Here is a 21,614-nt window from a genome sequence, read left to right as displayed (position 1 = left end):
CAGGCTGGGGTAATAGGTGCAATGTGAATGCACTGTTACATTAAGTCTATTCACTTTGAGTGTTGACCCCCAGTGTACTTTCAATAGTTTTTATGGTTTTTAGATAATTAATATGGTTATAGTGAAATTAGTAATTCTGAGCACATCTGATCCAAGTTTGAAATATTTTCTGGTATCAAATTGTGGGGTCAGGGGTCTGGGCTTGTATCTTCCTGGTGAGTGCCTACAGTGAATAAGCATACATCTAACCACTTTCTGAGAGGAATTTGTCATATGTATTCTATTTGGTTGCATTTTGAGTGTCTATGTATTCTAGATGACATGGATCTTTTTTTTTTTTTTTAGAATGTTGATATTGATAGCAGATAAGGGTTGAGGTGAAGTTGATAGCTCGAGAGCTTCGTAGAGCTAGAATCCCACTGTACTTAATGTACCAGCTAGTGTGTTTACTGCACCAGCTACTGTCCTAGGCTATATGGTTACATGTTGATGTATGTAATACTGTCATGAGATCATTTAGTGTTTAAATATATTATGAGTGTATCCCCCAGAACCTGAAGTGCTTATTGGAGAGCAATAAATAGAAAACCCTTTGACCATCATCACAGAGTCTTTGTGTGTGGCTATGCAGCATGGGAATCAACACAGCCTGTCAAACAACAATACACAACACAATGCAGAGTGCCTAGATAACCATAAAGCCTACAATACAGTACCCCATTACCCCGGGCAGGGTTAGCAGACAGTCTCCTCCATGATGTCAGTGCAGTGTTTGGGACTGAGTTACATGTAAACATCATGTTTAGACATTCTACTATGGTCTACATTAGCTACTAGAATATATTGGTGGACTATTATTCCATCTACTGCAAAGGACTAAGACTACCTACGTTACACAGATACCACATCCTGTTCTGACAGACAAGAGAGTACGAGTACCAGCAGCATTGTTAGATGGAGAACTCGCTGGCGCGTTTAGCTGCAGTTTCTCCTTCGGAACATTAAGCTTTTTTGCAAGATCAGACTCTTAGATGGCTTTTTTGTCTAGCATTTTTATCCCTCTCACTTGCCTCGCTCAAAGTTTAACAAGCAAGCAACACAACTGAAGTGCCCAGTTTGTGAGCTAGCTAGCTGCTCAGCTGTCACAACAACAGCAGTGTTTCCAGTGCTTCCAACTGTCTGGATGGATCTGCGCTTGGATTACAATCTTTGCTTTAGCTGCTTCACTGCTGCGTGCTTCAGTGTCGCACCGGGCTACCTGCAAACCCCCCAGCTGTTGGCCTAAACATGACGACAACATACTGAATTCAATCTCTACACCCCACTGTCCCACTACCTCCATGGGCTTATTGCGATCCGAGAACTGTGCTTCGGGTGAGATATTGCCTAAGGGGCACGAACGGGTCGTTTGACTATAGCAATGTACCGAACACCATCCGCTCGTTCTGGTCCACCTACTACCCCCCAAAACGCACCGTGCCCAGGGGTGGGAATTTGAGTTCCCTAACTGAATCTGTGTCCTGTTTTGCCTGTGTTCTCAAATGTATCGAATTACATTTTCACTGTTCAATACTCACTCACTCAACAACAGAAGCTTTGCTCATCAATGAGACTATTGTTGACAGCAGCTTTGATGTTCTCGTTGATGTTCTCAGAGAGAACACATAACCCCTACCCTCATCACACTCCATTGACTGCCCCCCACCAAGCTGCGTTCCATGGGTGACGGTGCCTTCAGCAACATCAGAGACTCTGATTCCACAAGCATTTAAAAATAGACAAAAAACTAATATTTTCACATTGGCCTTTTTTTAGATGTGTTATTTCTTTCATTTTTGTGTATGTTTAGGCTACTGACTCATGCTTTGCATTGTTTTTTTTATATACCTTATTCAATGTCCTTGTTGCTCTGAAAGACTCTTTCAAATGAAATGTATTATTATTAATATTATTATTATTATTAACATAATACTCTCTCCCTGTTTTGATTAGTGTGTGTGTATAACTACAAGCTATGGCACGAACAAAACATCTACTTGAATTATTCTACAAAGCATAGTTCAACAAGTGGTGCATGACATTACCATGCCAAAACAGGATGCCTATATGCCCATTCATAAGGCGGTCAAATTACAGATATACTAAGAATGATGTTGTTAAAGGGGCTACACATGACCTTTTCATTGTACTACAACATACGCAACCTTGAAAACTTGTTTACAAGTAATAGCTGTGATGAAGAATATACAGTGCTCTCCATAAGTATTGGAAAGAGGAAGCATTTTGTCTAGCTCTATACTCCAACAGATTGGATTTAAAAGCAAATAAAGCACTCATGTTTAGTATTTAGTTGACAATCCTTTGCATGCAATGACACTTATGGAGTCTAAATACTTATGGAGGGCAGTGTATCTATAGAGACAAGGGAGTGTCTTACCAATCTTCTCCTCCCCACAGCAGTCAGGTACATCTAGAGGCTCCACTGGCTCTGGAGCAGGGGTTTCTGGAACTTGTAGGAACTCCATTCTCCAGAACTACAACAAGAAATTCATATAATGTGTTAAAACACCTTTGTGTACTTGCTGTTAAGTCTGTCTTTGCTTTAGTTTTTTTCCAAAAGCAAAGTCTGAACTGCTTCCAATTAACTTCTCAGAAAAACCCAACAGATCTAGGGCAAGTCTTAAATGACACCCCATTGCCCTCATAGTGTCCCTTCGGCCAAAAGTAATAAGGAATAGGGTGTCATTTGTGACAGTTGAAGCAAAATGCATAGAAACGCAAGGAGACCAAAAGATAGGAGGAAGTGGCTGTTACCCTGACGACGCCATCAGAGTGCCCGGTGACAATGACATTCTGGGTGTCCCATTCGTTCATTTCGGACACACAGCAGCATAGTATCTGCTGGCTGCGGCCCGTGAAGGTGTTGGCACTGGCTATGGGGCTGCCATTGATGCTCCACACGTGGATGTATGTACCTGCACTGGACACTATATCTCCCTATACACACACACACACACACACACACACACACACACACACACACACACACACACACACACACAGGGATGAAAAAACACAGACTTACACTCACAAAAACAAACAGTGTGTTTATAGTGTTTGTTTGTGTGTGTGTGTGTGTGTGTGTGTGTGTGTGTGTGTGTGTGTGCGCGCGAGTGTGTGCATAAACCACGCACTGTGAGCTCGTTGATACAAAGGGCTGAGACGGGCGCTCGGTGTCCCCTGAGCTGGGTGACGAAGGACAGCTTGTTGAGGTCCCAGATTATACAGGTACGATCCCGCGAGCCGCTCACTATGATGTGGTAGGCCAAGGAAGCTGTCAGACACGTCACCGCATCTGTGTGTCCTAACAATGCCTAGGGAAGAGGGGGAGACAAATACATGTTACATTATGGCAATGCTACTATCCAGCTGTGCGTGTGTCTGTGTGGGGCACGTATAGTAGTTTTGCATGTGTTTAGTTATTGGAGCTACAACTCAATATTGCGAAAGTTTGAGGCTGTTTCTACAATGAAAGCACAGCCACAACAAGCTATTGTCATGTTATAGTTAGTCATAGTTTACAGTCTGTGATATTTACATACAATGGTACAATCTTCAGTAATATTGAATTAAAATCCTTCTGGACACAAATAGCAGCTTGCTGTACTTTGATATAGGCTTTGTAATTATACTCACAAATGTAGCCAAAAAGCATGAGAATTGATGTACTCAGTAAATCTTATCCATGATTGCTCATAGTGTCTTGCAGTATGCAGTACACTTGAATATTTTATATCTGTAAAGAGTATTGCACACTATGGTAGAGAAGGGCTGCCTACCTGTTTAAGTGTGAGTGTCTTGGCCCTCTCCTTGGAGGTGCCCGTCTCCCACACACAGATGGCTGTGCTGGTACCACCGGTGATGACCAGCTTAGGGTTGGGGCAGATGGCACACAGGATCTGGCCCCACTCCGAAAGACACTCGTACACTATCACCGCCTGTAGAGAGAAAGGAGATGTGTCACCTCTACACTATCAGAGCCTCGAGGAAAAAGGAGACAGGGGGATTGGTCATTCAAGATGGAGAGGAGACATGGGACTATCACAGCCCCTAACAGCTGGAGGGAGAAGAGACAAGCGATTGGGTGCAAGTGGAGACTACAGGGATTCTGCAACCAATTACATTCTGTAACCAATAACAGAGCCAAGAGAATGCTTGTCTAACAAAGACCAGGGGGGTAATGTTAGCCAATAAAACACTGATCATAGACTGCTGTAGGAATCTGAAATGTTTGAGGAGGAAATGTTAAAATGTGTAAATCCCAACAGACTTGATCAATCAAAGAATCAAGACAGCTCACACTTTACATAGATTTTTGTATTGTGGGTACAATACTGAAGCTTAAACAAACAGCAAGTAGTTGCCTGGTGAAAACCACCACATGGATAAAAATGTATTATGATCGCTACAACCTACACAATGTAGCTGTTTAATTTTGGGGGAAGTGCATTATTAACACTAAGCACCATGAAGGTGATATGTAATACAGTATAATAATACAATTAAGCACTTAAAAATATTAAATTTAGCCATGCTGTGAAGGGATTTCAAGTGTCACCGTAATTTGTGTGGTGTATGTGGTCTCCCAGGCATCGAAACAAAGATCCTGAAAGTTTATTCTTGTTCTCACTGGTGTACAACATATTCAAGTCTTTTGAAGAGCCTATAAAGCCAGGACCCCACCAGTGACCCTCAGTCACATGGCAGGCAGCTAAGCCTTCACGTGTTCATAATGTGCTTGTTTAATTATTACCAGCCACATGAAATTAAGAATTGATTGGGATGAGCATGGTAATGCTGTAAAGTTTTATGGTTTCTACAGTAATAACCATTACAACAAAAGAGAGAGAAAGAGGATGGTTTGTAATTTCAGAGCCCATGGTTAGCAACATGTTAGCCACATTTAGAGTGCTGTAATAAATTCACATTTGATAGCCTAACATTACGAAAATCTAATGTTTTTATTCTAAATACAGTGCACTCCACTTGACCAACTTTACAGTGATCAAAAACCTTTGGAGGCAATCATTCTATCGCTGTATAAATACCTTGTTCATCAGTAATATTACAGTATTCATGAACATATTACAGTATTAACTAGTCAGTGACTTGGTGTCAGTATTCAGATTTATTATTCAATGAATAGCTACACAGCTTAGGCAGAAATTGGGACGGCCCATGCAAAAAGTCTCGATTAAGTAAGTGGTGATTGATGTTCTCTATGAAAACTGGGAACATAGGCTAATTTTTTAAATAATTTGCCTTGCATATGAAATGAACACTGGCCTATCTGAACAGTCTGAAGACATGCGATTTGGTGTGCAATGTCTGTCGTAGCCATGAACTATTTACTAGATTTGCCAAGCAGTCGGAGGACACATCTCAATGGGCCTAATCACTTCTCCGTGGATAGGGTAATGGCTTAGTAAGACCTAGATGAAATGGAAGGCTCAGAGCAAAGATGAAAAAATGCTCAGATACAAACCCCATGTCTCGTTTTTTATCTGAATGTAAACTTTTCCAGTACATTTCTCATGCTAAGGAAATCTGGAGTTACTTCAGATGCATTCAGAATGGTTGGAGTGAGTGGTCATACTACACTTTCCTCTGTGCCCAGATCTCTCCCCAAGCAAAACATGTCGAAAGCAGCCTAATTTTTACTTAATTTACATTGTACATAAAACAAACACAAGACTATTTGAACAGTCTGAAAAAAATGACATTTATTTATTTTGTATTTGTTGTAATCTCCACTATTTCACGCTGCCCATTGTGTGTATGAAATGCTGGTTATTTTACAGATGAGAGCTATGGTTGAATGTTATAGTCATGCAGTGCAGACATGGGGACATGGCCTAAGCAGCACCAGCCTAAGAAGATTATCCAATGTTGCTTACAGTAAAACCGGCCAGCTTTGAGATCTTGCCTGTCCATCTGTCTGTAAGTCAAGCGTGACTTACGAGCTCCATCTAGCAACTGCTTACCAAAAACAACTAAACTAAAACATATTTAAAAATCAGCTCAACGACACATGGGATATGCCTTAGATTATATTATGTGTGCTTTCAGCAATCAAAAGACTGTCCAACTCATTGATTAAGATGCATGGCCATGCGTTGACTGGGCCACACACTGACAGACACACACACACACACACACACAGACACACACAGACACACACAGACACACACAGACACACACACAGACACACACACAGACACACACACAGACACACACACAGACACACACACACACACACACACACACACACACACACACACACACACACAGGTGTGAGTGGGACTGTGGCTTCTCCTGACCTTGTCAGACTCGTAGTTGGCCAGCCGGCAGCTGAGGTCAGCATAGCCCCAGGCGAAGGTCTTGTTCCAGGCTGGGGGCACCAGGACCTTGTTCTGCTCCACCGCCAGGATGCCCTTGTCAGTGCACACAATCTGCCCCACCGGATCCTTCAGCTCTGGAATATGCAAGCAGATAGGAATAAACAAACATACACAAGCAGACACAGGCACAGACAGACATCAGGGTTTTTCCTGCATGGAGAATCTTTGGGCGGCCTACCTGAATGAAAATGTCCATAAATGCACAAAAAAATATTAAAAAAACATGCTCTCTATTTGCTAACTTTTGTATTTGACCTAGAGTGGAAAAAAGTGATATGTGCACTGTTCTGACTGCTTTTTTTTTTTCTTTACAGAGTAAGGCTGGGATAGATTATAATTCAGGTTTTTAGTCATTCTAAAGCAAGGATGTCAGACCAGCTCCTATTTCAGTGTTAAGTGTCTATAATCCAACTTCATGTCAATCAAATTGTCCTCGATTCATGTCTAGGATGCATTTCAAGCCACCAGAATTTACCATTCAATAGTTGTCTTCCCCGGGGGAATGCCCACGGACCCCCCTTGCGACTGTGTGTGTGTGTGTGTGTGTGTGTTGTTATGTTCCGCTGACCTACCTTTGACCGGGGTAAGAGAGGGGCGCAGGTTGTCCAGGTGATGGAAGAAGATCTTATCGGCTGTGGCACTGAGAGAGACAGGCATGCCTGGGAGTTCTCCGTTAGACTTACTGCGAACACGCTTGGGAGGGTGAGGCTTCTTAAACAGCTGAAAACAGAGAGAGACAGACAGACAGACAGACAGACGCACGCATGTTATGTTCCATGGATGTAATGGTCATAATAAAATGTAAAAATCCATGATAAGATGAAACGTTCATAAGATGTAAGAATCCCTAATGTGTTGCGGTTATTAAAACAAAAGGGAAATATATTTATTTAAAAAAAAAAGTTTCCCTGATTAATCTGTAGTTTCATAGTTAAGCCTATTAGCACCTTGTTCATCTATGAAGGCCATTGGCAGCATTTCTGTCATTTGGATGTCACAGTACCTGTTTGAGGATCTGTCACAGTACCTGTTTTGGGATCTGTCCGAAGTTGTTGATGAAGCCGATGGTGGCAGTCTCTTTGAGGGGGTCGTTGATGTTGTAGATGTCCACCTGACCCTCATAGAAGAGGTGGTGGAACACGTTGACTGCTTCGACCGCAGGAGGGCCCTGCTGCTTGAAGCCAAAGATCAGGTCGATCCACTCGTGGAGGTGGGCGCTGACATAGTCACACTCCAACGCCTGGGTGGGAGGAGGGTGCATGGAGATGTTGAAGATACAGAACAGAGTTGGGGTCAATTCAGAGCATCATTTAAATTGAAGGAAAATGTAAATTCAACAGACACCACCAACCTGGTAAAGAAAGACATGTACTCTATGGACATAAACACAAAGCAAATAGGCCAAACTCTGTCTGTCTGTCTGTCTGTCTCTCACACACACACGGATTATTGTACACAATGTGGAGTATTTCCCACCTGTCGGTGAACTCTGATGAACTCTCGGGGGTCTCCTTTGGCCCATGGAGGCAGGATCACGTCTCCTAGCCTGGTGCCGTTCTGTTTAGCACCTGTTAGGGTGAAAAGAAGTCAAGGAAACAATAAGGAAAAATATTTTCTCTCTAAAGCGTCTTATGATAATGTAACAGATGTCAAAATAGAAGTTAATTTGATACTATAAAGAATTCATAGTATTTAGAGTCGCGCAAGTCTTTTCACCACTGTATTTGTAGGAAACTAGTTTATTCATTTAGCCGTTGATCAGTTTTTGTTAATATGGAACAAAAAAAATACACAATTGATATACAGTCAATAGTTTTGCCAAAGATGTGTCACTCACTATGGCACTAGCTGCGACATTGGTGAACTTGACCTTGAAGAAGCTCACTTACATGTCATAGGAATACTATGAATTATTGTCAATTAAAGGAGGAGTATGTTTGTCGGAAATCTGCCATCTCTGGCCATCACGGCGAAATTCAGTTCAGAAGTTCCAAATCGCAACAATCGATTAAACATAGTCATTACAACCATTTGGAAGTATTTAGAAAGCTTGAATATTACATACTGGACCTTTAAGGGATAATATGTACTTTGCATTGAAAATTTAAGCATTGAGCTTTTTATCTGGTCATTCAACATTATTGAGTTGTATTACATTGCAAGTATAAGCTATCAAGTATATGCATCCTTACTATATGCATACATACTGTATCTATTCCAAGCTCATCCAAACAAGCTGAATGGATAGAACATACATGAATAAAGAATAAATAGTGACGTAAGTCAGAAAAAAACAAGAGTGCAGAGCTGGTGCTGTCCTGACCTAAGTCAAAGTTGTTGGAGTTAAGCATGAACTCAGGGAGGTAGAAGAACTCAGGGATAAGTTCCTTGACGTCGGCCATGTTGTGTTTGGAGGCGGAGAGCCAGGCCTCACGCACGCTGTGGAACATCCTGTCAGCCAGGTCAAAGTGACCTCCCTGTGGGGCAGAGGGAGAGATGACACAAACAGACACAAAAATAGGCATTATCACACGCGCACACACACACACCTTAGGTCGTCTTTATCTGTTTGCAGCCCTGTAATTATTGGGTGAAGCATTTTTTCTTATTTTGACTCTATACTTTAAGTTGATTTAAAACAGTTACTATGAGGCAGTACAGACTATCAACTTTTATTTAAGGTGCTATTGGTGTATAGAGCCAAAAGAGGAAAACATACATCACTGTCCCAATAATTACACAGGACGCTGTAACAGTTGGAAATAAAAGAAAATTGTAAATCAAAAGGAAAAATTAAGGAAAGGAGGTAAGAATACATTTGTCCAGAGAAAAACAACACATCCTATCACATGCCTCTCACTTGTTTAAAAAAATACCTCTGAAGCTTCTTTTCTGTGGTTAAATAAAACAGGCCTACTAACTTTAAGGAAAAGATGTAGTAAGTTGTTAGGAAAGAATATTAAGCTATGGCAGCCTTTAGGTGCAGAAATAGGGCTAGAATTTGCATGAGGAAATCGATATATAATATTTCTTATATTTCTATAAGATGCGATGAGACATAATCCAATAGTTATGAAAAATGCAAGTAGCATTTGCATGTTGTGCAATTCATTTTTAGACTGTTTACTGGTCGAATAATCACGTTTTTGATTGACAAGGTACAATAAAAAACATGCTGTAGTGTATTCTGAGTTGAAAGGTTTTTGCTTCATTGCCCAAGAAAATTGAAGCCCAGAGTGTCCACTTGTACTAAAAAAATGCAAAAAGTGCTAAAAGATGACAATGTTCAACACTTAGGCGATTCACAAAGCCAAGTACTTTTCTGTACCATTTCTTTGCGTTAAATTCCTCCTGGCATTTTGCCTTTTTTTTTTGCTTCCTGGGTTCCACCATTCTCTATGTTTGCAGTTGTGAAGCTGCCATAGAGAGAAGTAGAGTCATACCTGTAACCTGAGGAAGATCTGTGTGAAGGGCTCCATTCTGACCAGGTAGGAAGCCACAATCATGGCAGAGGAGTAGTGTGTGCCATAGTGATATGCTGGGGTTTCACCTAATAAAGAAACAGAGAGAGAGACAAGCACATGTTAACACTCTAGCAATAAGAAATAGACCTAGTAAGTATTTAGACCGTGAAGAAGTGAAAACAGTGAATATGAGGAGGTTAAATTACAGATTGTGAGCTTTTATTTAAGGGTATTTAATTTTATATTGGTTTCACCATTATAAACAACCCTTTTTATACAAAGTGTCAGTAATCATAATCAACACCATATTCATCATGCCGTATCCCATCATCGTCTTACTAAATAACGCACTGGTGGCGATTAAATCATTAGCATGTGTAGGCCTACTCAATCAATACTGCTAAGCTAAATGTATAAATCATCAGTGTCATTATCAATAGTATAAATATCAAAAATGTACAACAGCTGCCGGAAAATATATACATTAAATAACATTTAATTGAATGATAATCAAAATATCCCCACCAAACCCCACTCCCTCCCATCAAGACATCAGACAGCAGCCTGTCAGAAGAAAGCATGGCTTGTTCATGTATTCTGACGCGTGCATCTAGGACATGTACTACACATTGTCCCCACCCACGCATTGTCAAGAATGCAAAAAGAGAGAATCAGGGTATATGATATCTCTCCTACAGATAAGGGTTGTCTTCTAACATATCAAGCAAGAGGATGGTCTTACCACTGGGGTCCTCCCAGTCCTTGAACCTCTTCTTGTACTGGGTCAGCCTGTTGTCCGTCTGAGCACCCATGGGCTTGGCCAGGTTACGGAATGCCTTGGGGTTGTTTAAGTCCAGTTCCTGTGGACGAGAACACGTCAACACTTTATTTCATTCTTATCATTTTGGTTGAAGACTTTCAGTCAAAATTATTATTATTTTTAATTTACAAGCAGCAATACTCTAAGCAGGATTATCTGCGTTATTTTGCCTTGATAGATTTCACTTGCACCAGTAAACATATTATTGCATGATTAGGAGTCCTGTGATTGTTACCTCTGAGTCATAGTCAGCCAGGATCCAGGGGAAGACAGGGTACTGCATCAGGTCGTTGTAGGAGCGCCCCGCCAGCGTGTTCAGATGCATTAGGTACTGGAAGTTACTGATCTCTCCTCGCTTTGGCAGGGAAGAGAGGACAAAATAGTGAGATGAGACACCTTTAGGACAGAAAATGTAAAACTATGGTAACATGAGAAGACATTTGATAGTTATAGCATTGGAGTGTAGATGGTACCTACCTCCCATCTCTGGGTAACAGATTTCTCACCCACCAGAGTGCTTAGCAGGCCAGACCTGATTGAAGACAGGGAATAGAAGTATAACAGAGTTTGAGTAGAGAGAACAGAGGACTTACTGTCTGACCTGGGTCGAAAAGCAGATGCTTTGAGATGCTTTCAAATACTTTTGAAAAGAGCATTTGCTTGAGTCTGCCTGGAGTGCCAGATGGGCCGGGTCTGCATTTCTGGGAATATTCCATTGGTTCCATTGGACAGGAAAACTCAATCAAGCACAGCCAAGTATGTGAAATGATTTTAAGCACTATTTAAACCCAAGTCTGCTTATTTTAGTAAGTCATTTTAGTGAGCATGGAATAGGAGGACCTACCCCTGTTCCACGCTGGTGTTAGGCCGCTGGCCTGAGACAGACTCTGAGCTGTCTGCCAGTGAGGGAACCACAGCTAAGAACCTGGAGACACAGAGGGAAAGAGAGACACAAGGCCAAATTGAGAGGTGTCATCACTGTCATGATAAACAGGGGAGCTGTGGTATGTGAAGCTCTCAGTTTGGATGCCATGTTCATGTTTGTTCATGTCCTCTGTATTTCTTAATTGATTACATGAATAAAGGGAAGACAAAATCGATGTAGCGTACCTCTGGTAGACTTTGTTGCGGACTCCTTTCTGGAATGCCAACAGGTAGTTCCTCCCATCTCCTGAGAACACCTCCACTGCCATGGGCTGGTGAGAGAGAAAAACCCTTTACATGAAGCTAGAGTGGACGTTAAGACTGACATAGGATCTAGCTAACTTGCGGGACATAATCAGCTACAGATGAAGCATGAAAGAAGGTTCACTGATAGCAAATTTGACTTTAAAATCATTCATCATTAATTCTCACGTCAAATAAGTCAAGTGTCAGTGTCAGCATAAAGACAACACCACAATAGCTTTGACAGACTATTAAATGGATGGTTCTCCATCTCTGTGCTCACCTGTAGCAGGTAGCGTCTCTTGTGCACCTCCTTGATGTCCTCATAGGCGAAGATGCTGCAGGTCCTCTTCAACTGGCTCTGACCCTGCCGTGCTCCTCTAGGGATGATGGTCTCGTGCATACTGGGGACAGACAAGGTTTGGAGGTCAAACTAGATGGTGCCGTATAACAGAAGAACGATGTAGCAAACTGTTGGCCCAAATGTTAGCCCATCGACACGCACCCACAGCTGATAGAATGTGAACTCTGCGCACATTGGTTACCCATGACATTTAAAGCTGCACTGTAGCATCTTTCATTTCCACTGACAAAATGCCACTATAAAAGGTGTCTCTGGTTCTCGGTGGTGAGGTGGTTCAGAGCAACGTTTTTAGGACAGCGTTTGGACGACTTCTCATCTTTACACAGAATTCTATGGCTGTACAGCGGTCTGTGCTGCCATATCTTCTTAGTGTAAAGATAAAAAAACTGTGGTAAATTATGTCATATAGTGATACTGAAGTCACAGTAGTGAATGATGTACTACAGTGATAGTGCAGTAAGTGGTGAATGGTGACATATTACACTGAAACTGCAGTACCAGTGGTGAACAAGTGTACAGTAAACATGTTGTCCCCAACCAATGATGTTGCAACCCTCCTTGTGTGAATTGCTGACAATTACTCAAATGTATAATGATGTATGAAAAGTTACTGTACTGGAACATGTAGTGCTTATTTGATTCATATAGGTAGGCACATTGGTAGAAATCAGAGGACAGGCTCATTGTAATACATGGTTTGGAATGAATCAAACACACGTGTTTTCATTCCATGTATTACAATGATCTCGTCCTCCGATTTCTACCTCTACCAACCACCCCAAATTGGCACACAAGAAAAAATAGCATTATGTCCTTAAAACCCTTGAGTCATGCATAACACAGAGTTACCTGAAAGGAGGGAGAACAAAAGATTGAGACTCACTTGGCAGGAAGCGTCTCAATGTCTCTGATCTCACGGGTGACAGTCATGGTGAAGCCGTCAATGACGTAGAAGTGCTCCTTCCCAAACAGCAGCAGCCCCTCACTAGTGTCCAGACCCTGGACTCTGGCGCATCGGTACATATGCTGGATCTGGGGGTGGACATAGTGGTTATTAAATAATTGTTTATTTACTTGATCAATGTTTCAGCTGCAAGGCCTCATTTAAAATGGTTTGCATGTACAGATTGAACACTGCTAAAAACAGACATAACCAGACAAAGTCCAATTTCTATTCCCATGTCTTTTTTTTTTTTTTTACAGTAATTGTATTGTACCCCAGTGGATAAGTGTACAGAGTTTCCTGAAAGCATTTGTGACACATAGTATTGTGAGCATTCATTTCCAACACATGACTTCAAATTATCTTAATAGTACAAAGCTTTCTGGAATCTCACCACAGGGCCTTATTAATTGTACAAGAGTTTGAGTATCCTATACTTCTATAATTGCGTCCTCTGACCTTCTCTCCCTCCTCCAGCAAGCGGAGCAGGGTGGTGTTGTCGGTCCTCTGCTCTTCGTCCAGTCCTCCTGACTCCAGCAGCTGCTCCTGGAGCAGATCCTGACTGTCCTCGTCAGCACCATCCGCTGTGGAGCGGGAACGCTTCAGAGGGGCCTTCACCAAGCCTGTGAGTAGAGAGATAGCGGAGAACAGAGGGGAGAGAGGAGAACATGCATGTCAGAATTGCAACAGCTCTGCAAAGCCACAAAAAGATTGCAGTTTTTTTTTAAATTAAAATGACCATAGCTTTGTAGCAAGGGTGAGAGGATTTGAACCAAAATACTGGCTGATGTACCACATGTGTATGTACAGTATGCAAGTGGACAAATGGTGTGTGAGTGTGTGTATGCATTATTATGATTTATACCTTTGACCCTGGCGATGGTGTCTTCGCCATGCTCAGGCTCGTGTGGGGTCGTCTCTCCCTCAGTGTTCTGTTCTATAGAGTGCTGGTACATGCCAGGGTTACCAGATAGCAGACGCATGTAGTAATCCTTACTGTCATAGCTGATAGCCCTACGGTAGCGCACTGGCTTCTGTAGAAGATGGAAAGGGGGGGTCGGGGGGGTTAAGTAATTACAAGATTACATAGCATTTTCGACCGTCTCACTGCGGAAAAACATATGCAAGATGGAATAGTACTGTATGCATATACAGTGCCCTGCGTAAGTAATGCTTGAGCTCCGCTTCCAACAAGCTCAAATCGTTTCCCATTAACAAACAAAAGCATGACAATCTGTCTAGCCACTATTATCTGATATATGGCATTGGCCTCTCTACACATGAATTCACAATGAAAAATTGCCAGATTTATGACACATTCGATCACTCAATATTTTTTGGGACATGCTACAGCGACGTTGTGGCCAATTTAGCCACATGTTAAGCAAACAAAATGCTTTCGGCATATACAGTAGTGGCTTCTGTAGTTGATGGCTAGTTCCACATAGGCTAGACATAGCCTACACAGTAAATCCATGCAGACTTTATTGGAAAGCTGACTACCGACTATCTACAATGACATGTCAAAAAGTATAAAAAATGAACTTCAACTGTCAATAGTGGATTTGTCAGTTATCACCGGCTGGTACACTTTTATTTAATATACCCCAAATATGAAGTCATGTCGCCAGTGATGATAGAAAGGTCTTTGATTGAGCAGTGTTTTACATTGAGTGGACGAAAGAAGGCTGACGTTCACACCCTATTATGACGGTTTCAATGTAGGCTACTTTTCTATCCAGTCTCAATCCCACTGAAACATAAATTACTCCTGTCTCGCGACTCCCGCTTATTCATGTCAGATTGCTCGAAAACATTTCACCCACTTTTCTGCGCTGTGAGAGAATGCGTGATGACGATATGAAAGTAGATAGGAGTTGGTGCCATTGGCTTGGTTCTAGTTAAAATAACCTGATATTTAAGGTGCTTAGTGGCGTAGCACACTAATGCACATACCACATCATCGCAAGGTTCCTGGTTCGATTCCGACCCTCGACACGTCTTGCATGTCATCCCTCCTCTCTCTCCCACCCTTCCTGTCAATTCCTATGGTCTCCATCCCAATAAAACAGAAATGCCCTAAAAACATATTTTAAAAAACCCAGATATTATTTCCAGTCTTCATCTCTGTAATTCATGAGTTGCTATAATAAACTTGATCTTGCCAATCTATCTGATTATCTAAGGCAAACTTTCTCTTTTCAAACATCCTTCACAGCTCGTCACCACTTTGTGGTGGCTTTTGGCAGCATATCTTCACATCTGCTGCAGCAGCGACATTGAGGTAGACCACCGTTGCGGAAGTATGAACCTTTTAAACACACTGTGTATGAATATTTGCTGGTTAAGAGGTTTAACCAGGGACATTACTGCCCCCATACTGTCCTCCACACACTGGTCCAGTACCTGTGCTGAGGTGGTGTTGGGCTCGGGCTCCGGCACATAGGGGTAGTGGATGTAGAACATGTCGTTGCGAACCATTTTCTTCCTCATGCGGCAGGGCCCCTCGGTCATCTCAAGCAGGAACTTGTCCAGGTGGGAGCCAATGGGGGGGCCCCACAGGCCCCTCTCCCGCAGGAGCTCATACTCAATGGATGCCCACTCCTCCGTCACATACTTCAGAGAGTTCTGCTGTCTCTGCCGGGGGTTAGGGTTAGGGGGGGGGGGATTAAAAAGTGGGGAGTTTTGAGTACATTAATAAAAAATATATAATATAATAAAAAAATAATTCTGCCGTTGTGAAACCCATGCCCTCCTCTTTCCCGAAATGTCTGTTTTTAACATAATAGTGTTGTTACATTTACAAAATCACACAGAAAAAAATCTGAAAGCACCAAGTCACGTCCTGAAGCGCGATTAACATCTGCACTTAAAGCTAACAAAAGCTTTAACCCTCATCATGGTGAATTTAAAGTGACCTTACAGTTATGAATGGCTTACCCATTTCAACCTTAATGAGTTGCACACATACAGAAAGTCAATACCAGTTATATTATGTGAATAGAAGCCTGCACAGCGCACACGCAGCCTGTGAAGTCAGACACGTTTTTTTGTTTTTATTGACATTCACTAGTTCGGTTTCTCTCTAGAGATGCCTATGCTGGGTGTGTGGTGATGTATCATGGTAGTGGGACGCAGAGATCAGAAGATACAATGAAGTGCGATTGATTAGATGAGCAGGTGCAGGTGTATCGTTCATACATAGTCAGTCAGCTCAGGTGTGATGGAGTTAGCCAGAGGCTTTGTCAGATGCAATCCACAAAGGCTGGAAAGACATTTGATGCAAACGCAGCCTTGGAGTGGCTACAGAATGCTGATGGTGATCAGGTGATGAAATGACTATCTTTGTTGTAGGAGATGAGGCCTTCTGTGAGCACCACAAATATTGGGCCCGAAAACACAGATCCACCCCAAGCAAAAAAGGCAAAGAAGTCATTGGGCTACTTCTTCAAGAGCCACCCCAGCATCAGATTCCTCTCTGCAACTTGAGGAGGCTATCTGCTTTCCCCATCCATTGACAGTGAGGAAGATTCTCTGGCTTAGTGGAAAACTCCACCAGATAAACTTCCCAAGACTGAGCAAGCTTGCGCGAAAATATCTCTGCATACCTGCAACCAGCTCACCGTCAGAGAGGGTATTTAATACGGGAGGAAGTGTGGTGACATGTCACCGTTCATGCTTGAAAAAGGCAAAGGTGCACATGCTGGTTTTCTTAGTAAGAGGCAAAGAGGCTTTGAGTAAACACTTTTTCTATTTATTTATTTTCAATTATGTTTTAAATGTATTCATGTCACATTATGTTAATTCCAGATGATGGCAACTGTTCAGTTAAATAAACTCCTGCTGGAAACAGCCTAATTGGTTTCAGTTATTATGACATTATGGTGTATTTAATCCTACGATCTTAGAAGTTGGCAAACTTGTGCTTTTAACTATGTCACAAGGAACTGTGAGGTGTTGAATATTGACCAATGTGTTTGTTTATCATATCGCAAGTGAAATCGCAATATCTAGCAAAATAATCACAATATGATTTTTTGGCCATATCGCCCAGCCCTAGTACAAAGCCTATGTCAATAGGTTATTTTCAATACGTAAGTTCTTTAAAATTTTAAATTCAAATGAATTATTATTTTTCATGGTATTGATCTAATTCAATGATTACACTGTCACACTAACTCCAACACATTGACATCTCCAGACCTCACTCTGGATACTTTCATTAGTAATAAGGGTCCAGGCTTCTAGTGTGAAAGGTGGAAATCATGTATAAACCAAACAATCATATTCAACTCATTATTTATAGTGTTCGTTAGACACTTGAACTAAGTAAGCTAATTATTTAGCTATCAAACTATTTAAACGAATGAGTTATAACTGCATGTTAACGGTTTATAAAGGACTTATAACAAATAATCAATAGACGTATCTGTAGCTATAAATCATTTGGTTTCTTGCTGCCTATAATTATGTCTTGCTGAGATCAGGTCTAAGTTGGTAGTAAATAAGGATCTCTTTACAGTGGTTATAATTTCAAGTGACTTGGACATACTTGGGCTGTACATGTAACGTCACTCTCAATGAGAGCCTCATACTAAGAAATAAATGTCACTCTGCATTCCTTACCTCTTGATATTCTTTGTATTGCATGGCCACAAGGTCTCGGACCACAGCTATGTGGGTGAACATCCACTGGAATGTTTCCTATTGGTGGAGAGAGTAGAGAGAGTTAGGCATACATTTACTTTGTTGTTGTATCATTTATTGATAAAGGGGAAAGCACTTTGAGACCAGGGTCTCTTTTTCAAGTGTTTATGATTATATCATCTACACACATCACTATCTACATTCCATTCCATTGATCATACAGTTACATACAGTTTTGACAGACAAAGTTAATTCAGATGTAGTACTCAGATGCATATGTCATAACTTAGAAAATACAAATATACATATATATTTTTGCAATGCAGGTGTTTTATATTTATTAACTGAATTTCATAAAATATACAGTATGTGTATCTGTGCCTGAAATAACAAGAAGTTTACCTAACCCTGTTGTAAAATGGTGTGTGTGTGTGTGTGTGTTGTACCTGTGCGGACAGGTTGTTCTTGTTGAGGCTGTTCTCCTTCTTGCCGCGTCGTGCCCCCGTCAGCTTGGACAGGCCAAAGCCACTGCTGACCCTGGAGAGCTTAGACTGGGTGGCCGGGGCCACCCCCTCCCCTCGACTGATACACTTCTTCTCATGAACTGAGGGAAGGAGAGAGAGCTCATGAGGCTGTTCTTTGCCAGCTGTTCCGTGTGTCTGTGTGTGTGTGTGTGTGTATATCTTTGTATCAATAGAAATTTAAGATACGGCTCATGCAGGAGGTTTGTGCAGCTGTTACCTCGTCCCCAGGCTATTGCACACAGCACATGCAAGCCTGGAATAACAACGACTCAAACCTGGCCTTAGTGGGAGTGAATTTACTGGGGGGGGTGGGGTGCAGGGGAGTAAAGCCAATAGCTATGCGCCGTCCGTTTTCGATGCTCTTTCTATTAATGAAGGCCAAGTTTACTCATTGGACCACCAGACCTTTTGCACATTTGGGCGAAATTGTCTCGGAACGAGGCTAGGGCAGCTCTGGTGAGTATGTGTATAATTGTGCACGTGTGTGTCTGTGCTTACCCAGGTGGTTCTGCCAGCTCTTCAAGGCAGGCTCCTCCAGGGCAGGGCGTGCAGTGGCGATGTCCACGTGTCCTCTATCATTGGTGGGCAGGGACACTTTAAAGATATCCTCCAACATCTGTCTTTTACTGTGCATTAGCTCTGTCCACACACGATTCACCGCCTTCAGCAGGAGCTGGCGACCTAGGGAGAGAACACACACACAGACACGTATCATAAAAAAATCTACTATGCAGCACACCAGTGTATCTCTTTTAATTGTGAGTCTGTATTCTACTACAGTCTTTAGCTAGTAGCTAAATGAAGTCACATGCGTAGCCCTGTGTAAGGGCTGGCCACTGTCGAAGATCTTCCTCAAACAAAACCAAAATTCACACACACACACACACACACACACACACACACACACACACACACACACACACACACACACACACACACACACACACACAGTGTATGTTACCTTCGCTGACATCTTGGCTGTGGACTGCGTCAGACTCATTCTCGGCGGGCATCATGATGTGCCAGGTTGTCATTCGAGCCTCCGCCTCCAGACCAAAGCCCTCCACACTGCTGTAGTAGAGGGACACACACACACAGTTTTATGGCCAGTGTCTTTATTTACAGTATGCTATTGTGTGTTGGGTGTCAACAAGCTGGTGTAGAAAGCTGGCTTCACCATTGGCATGGAGCTCGACCCCTTTGAAGTCATAGTTGAGAGCAGAGGGGGCTGAACATGCAGATTATAATGAGTCAGAAAGGCCCACCCCCAATCTTGTTCTATGAAGCAGCAGCACAGCAGCTTTAGTGTGCACTTCCACTGTCACTTTTAACATCAGTGCTTGGCCTAAAGTCTCAGACTTCTGTGTTTCCATATCTGAGGACCACCTGACCTGGGGCCATGACCTTGGTGGACCTACCCTGACCTGGGGCCATGGCCTTTGGTGTACCTACCCTGACCTGGGGCCATGGCTTTGGTGGACCTACCCTGGGACAAAGGAAACTAGGTTATTTTAGATATAGTATATATATAGTATATAGATATATAGAAATCGCTTTTATTATTATTATTATTATTATTATTATCATCATCATTATGTGGATACATCCATCACAATTTTAGGAAATGGATACATTGCAGTTACCGGAAAAGACAAAGACTTTGTCTAGTCTACAAATACTTATTCTTCAAATTCAACACAGGTCTGTGTGTTGCATGTGAGCAGCATTTCAGTGTCAGATAAGGACAACATGTTGTTATTGGCCTAGAAACAAGTTCTACAAAGTGTTTCAACAATTTGCCTCTTTGTGTAATAAATTAAACATCCTGTTAACATTTGACTCCAGAGTGATCTGTTGTTTCTTAATTTTTTATAATTTCATAAAGTGGTTTCGATCTATTGAACTACTTTTTCAAAGTAGCTTTAGTTTGACAAACTATATTTATCTCAAGGGTAGCTTTGGTATAGTTTAACTTCTTCAATTGTAAGGTAATTGGTAATTTAGTTAACTGCATTTTCTGAGTAGCTTCCCCAACACTGTGCTGACATCTTAGGCCCTGTTTAAATCTTATAGAATCCCATCACTTTAGTAGCAGACAATTCCTCCCATTAATCAAACTTATGGCATGGCGTGAGACTTTTGGCTTGAGGACACTGTCTCTGATGAAAATCATCATAGTGTAGAACATCATGATAAGCACAAGGCTTCAATTCACAGCTTGAAAAGTTGACATATCATTGGAGTGGGCCTTTAAGATATTTAAGTGGATGATTTAATATCTGGTGATCTGGTGAATATTGGATATTAAATGGATTGCGGTCTTGTCATGTTTTGACTAATAACTGCGCAATTCAAAACCATGTAATATCATTTAGTGATACCATTCCAACATATCTCATACATATTCACAAAAACTTCATTCATATCATTATATGGTTCAGTTGCAATGTGAACTCTCTCTCAGCAAGGGAACATTTCACAGTCACTGTGACAGCGGTGTGTATTTGAGTCAGCATGGTTACTGAGCCTTGACTACATGCAAATCGAGCACACACATGCACGCACACGCACACACTTCACGACTCAGCCATGTCCACGCAAACTCTGACAGTCTCTACACTTAAAATAGCCCCATCTCCTCTGGGGCTAAAGTATCTGCTAGGTTTGTGGGTTTGATTCACTTCAGGGACATTTTGAAACTAAACCGTTCACATAACATATAGAAAGGAAAAAAAAAAACATGCACATGCTTAAACTCACAACTACACCAACACACTGCCCTCAAACACACTCACCCAAGAAGCCGACACATACAGTCATAGGCGCATGGACCAAAGGGCAAACAATGCAACTACCACCCCACTTTAACCCCAACCCCCCACTGACACACACTTGGCCTAAACCTACCTTCCAACGTGCAGGTTGATGAAGCAGTGAGCCAGGCAGGCGACAAACTCCTGGTCGTGGTTGCCTGGTCCCAGCACCAGGTTGCGGTTGACCGTCAGCACACGCAGCGAGTCCAGCAGAGCCACCTGCTGTGGCACGGTCTTGTGTGGTCGAGAGAGCTGGTAGAGGACCGTGCGGTTCAGACAGTGGTAGATGGAGTCCAGGGACAAGCCTTGGGACCGCCTCTTGGACTGAAAGGAGAGAAAGGGAAAATGTGGTTGCCGAAAGAGGCTTTGTTTGAGCAAGGTAGTTAAGTCCGCTTGTGAGAGAGTGATGGC

At 42.1% G+C, this 21,614-nt stretch overlaps 1 protein-coding gene across 1 annotated transcript in view; it reads right to left on the bottom strand.

The window, feature by feature from the left end:
• wdfy3 (WD repeat and FYVE domain containing 3) overlaps window positions 1-21,614 on the bottom strand; it is a 116,525-nt gene that overhangs the window by 9,939 nt on the left and 84,972 nt on the right. Inside the window, exons 36-60 of the mRNA XM_083674199.1 lie at window positions 21,298-21,527; window positions 19,352-19,461; window positions 18,889-19,071; window positions 18,313-18,470; window positions 17,846-17,923; window positions 15,626-15,856; window positions 14,085-14,253; window positions 13,679-13,842; window positions 13,160-13,308; window positions 12,196-12,316; window positions 11,856-11,941; window positions 11,590-11,670; window positions 11,223-11,277; window positions 10,981-11,100; window positions 10,668-10,785; window positions 9,905-10,011; window positions 8,785-8,938; window positions 7,938-8,029; window positions 7,489-7,701; window positions 7,034-7,181; window positions 6,381-6,535; window positions 3,840-3,998; window positions 3,195-3,374; window positions 2,815-2,997; window positions 2,438-2,534 (exon numbers count right to left, since the gene is read on the bottom strand). Of these exons, the coding sequence (XP_083530325.1) occupies window positions 2,438-2,534; window positions 2,815-2,997; window positions 3,195-3,374; window positions 3,840-3,998; window positions 6,381-6,535; window positions 7,034-7,181; window positions 7,489-7,701; window positions 7,938-8,029; window positions 8,785-8,938; window positions 9,905-10,011; window positions 10,668-10,785; window positions 10,981-11,100; window positions 11,223-11,277; window positions 11,590-11,670; window positions 11,856-11,941; window positions 12,196-12,316; window positions 13,160-13,308; window positions 13,679-13,842; window positions 14,085-14,253; window positions 15,626-15,856; window positions 17,846-17,923; window positions 18,313-18,470; window positions 18,889-19,071; window positions 19,352-19,461; window positions 21,298-21,527 (3,541 nt within the window). The remainder of the gene's footprint in view (window positions 1-2,437; window positions 2,535-2,814; window positions 2,998-3,194; window positions 3,375-3,839; window positions 3,999-6,380; window positions 6,536-7,033; window positions 7,182-7,488; window positions 7,702-7,937; window positions 8,030-8,784; window positions 8,939-9,904; window positions 10,012-10,667; window positions 10,786-10,980; window positions 11,101-11,222; window positions 11,278-11,589; window positions 11,671-11,855; window positions 11,942-12,195; window positions 12,317-13,159; window positions 13,309-13,678; window positions 13,843-14,084; window positions 14,254-15,625; window positions 15,857-17,845; window positions 17,924-18,312; window positions 18,471-18,888; window positions 19,072-19,351; window positions 19,462-21,297; window positions 21,528-21,614) is intronic.

This window comes from Argentina silus (genome assembly GCF_951799395.1).
Source record: "Argentina silus genome assembly, chromosome: 7".
In the NCBI taxonomy this organism is placed as follows: domain Eukaryota; kingdom Metazoa; phylum Chordata; class Actinopteri; order Argentiniformes; family Argentinidae; genus Argentina; species Argentina silus.
The sequence above is the reverse complement of the archived record's forward strand: the minus strand, read 5'-3'. Positions and strand labels throughout refer to the sequence as shown.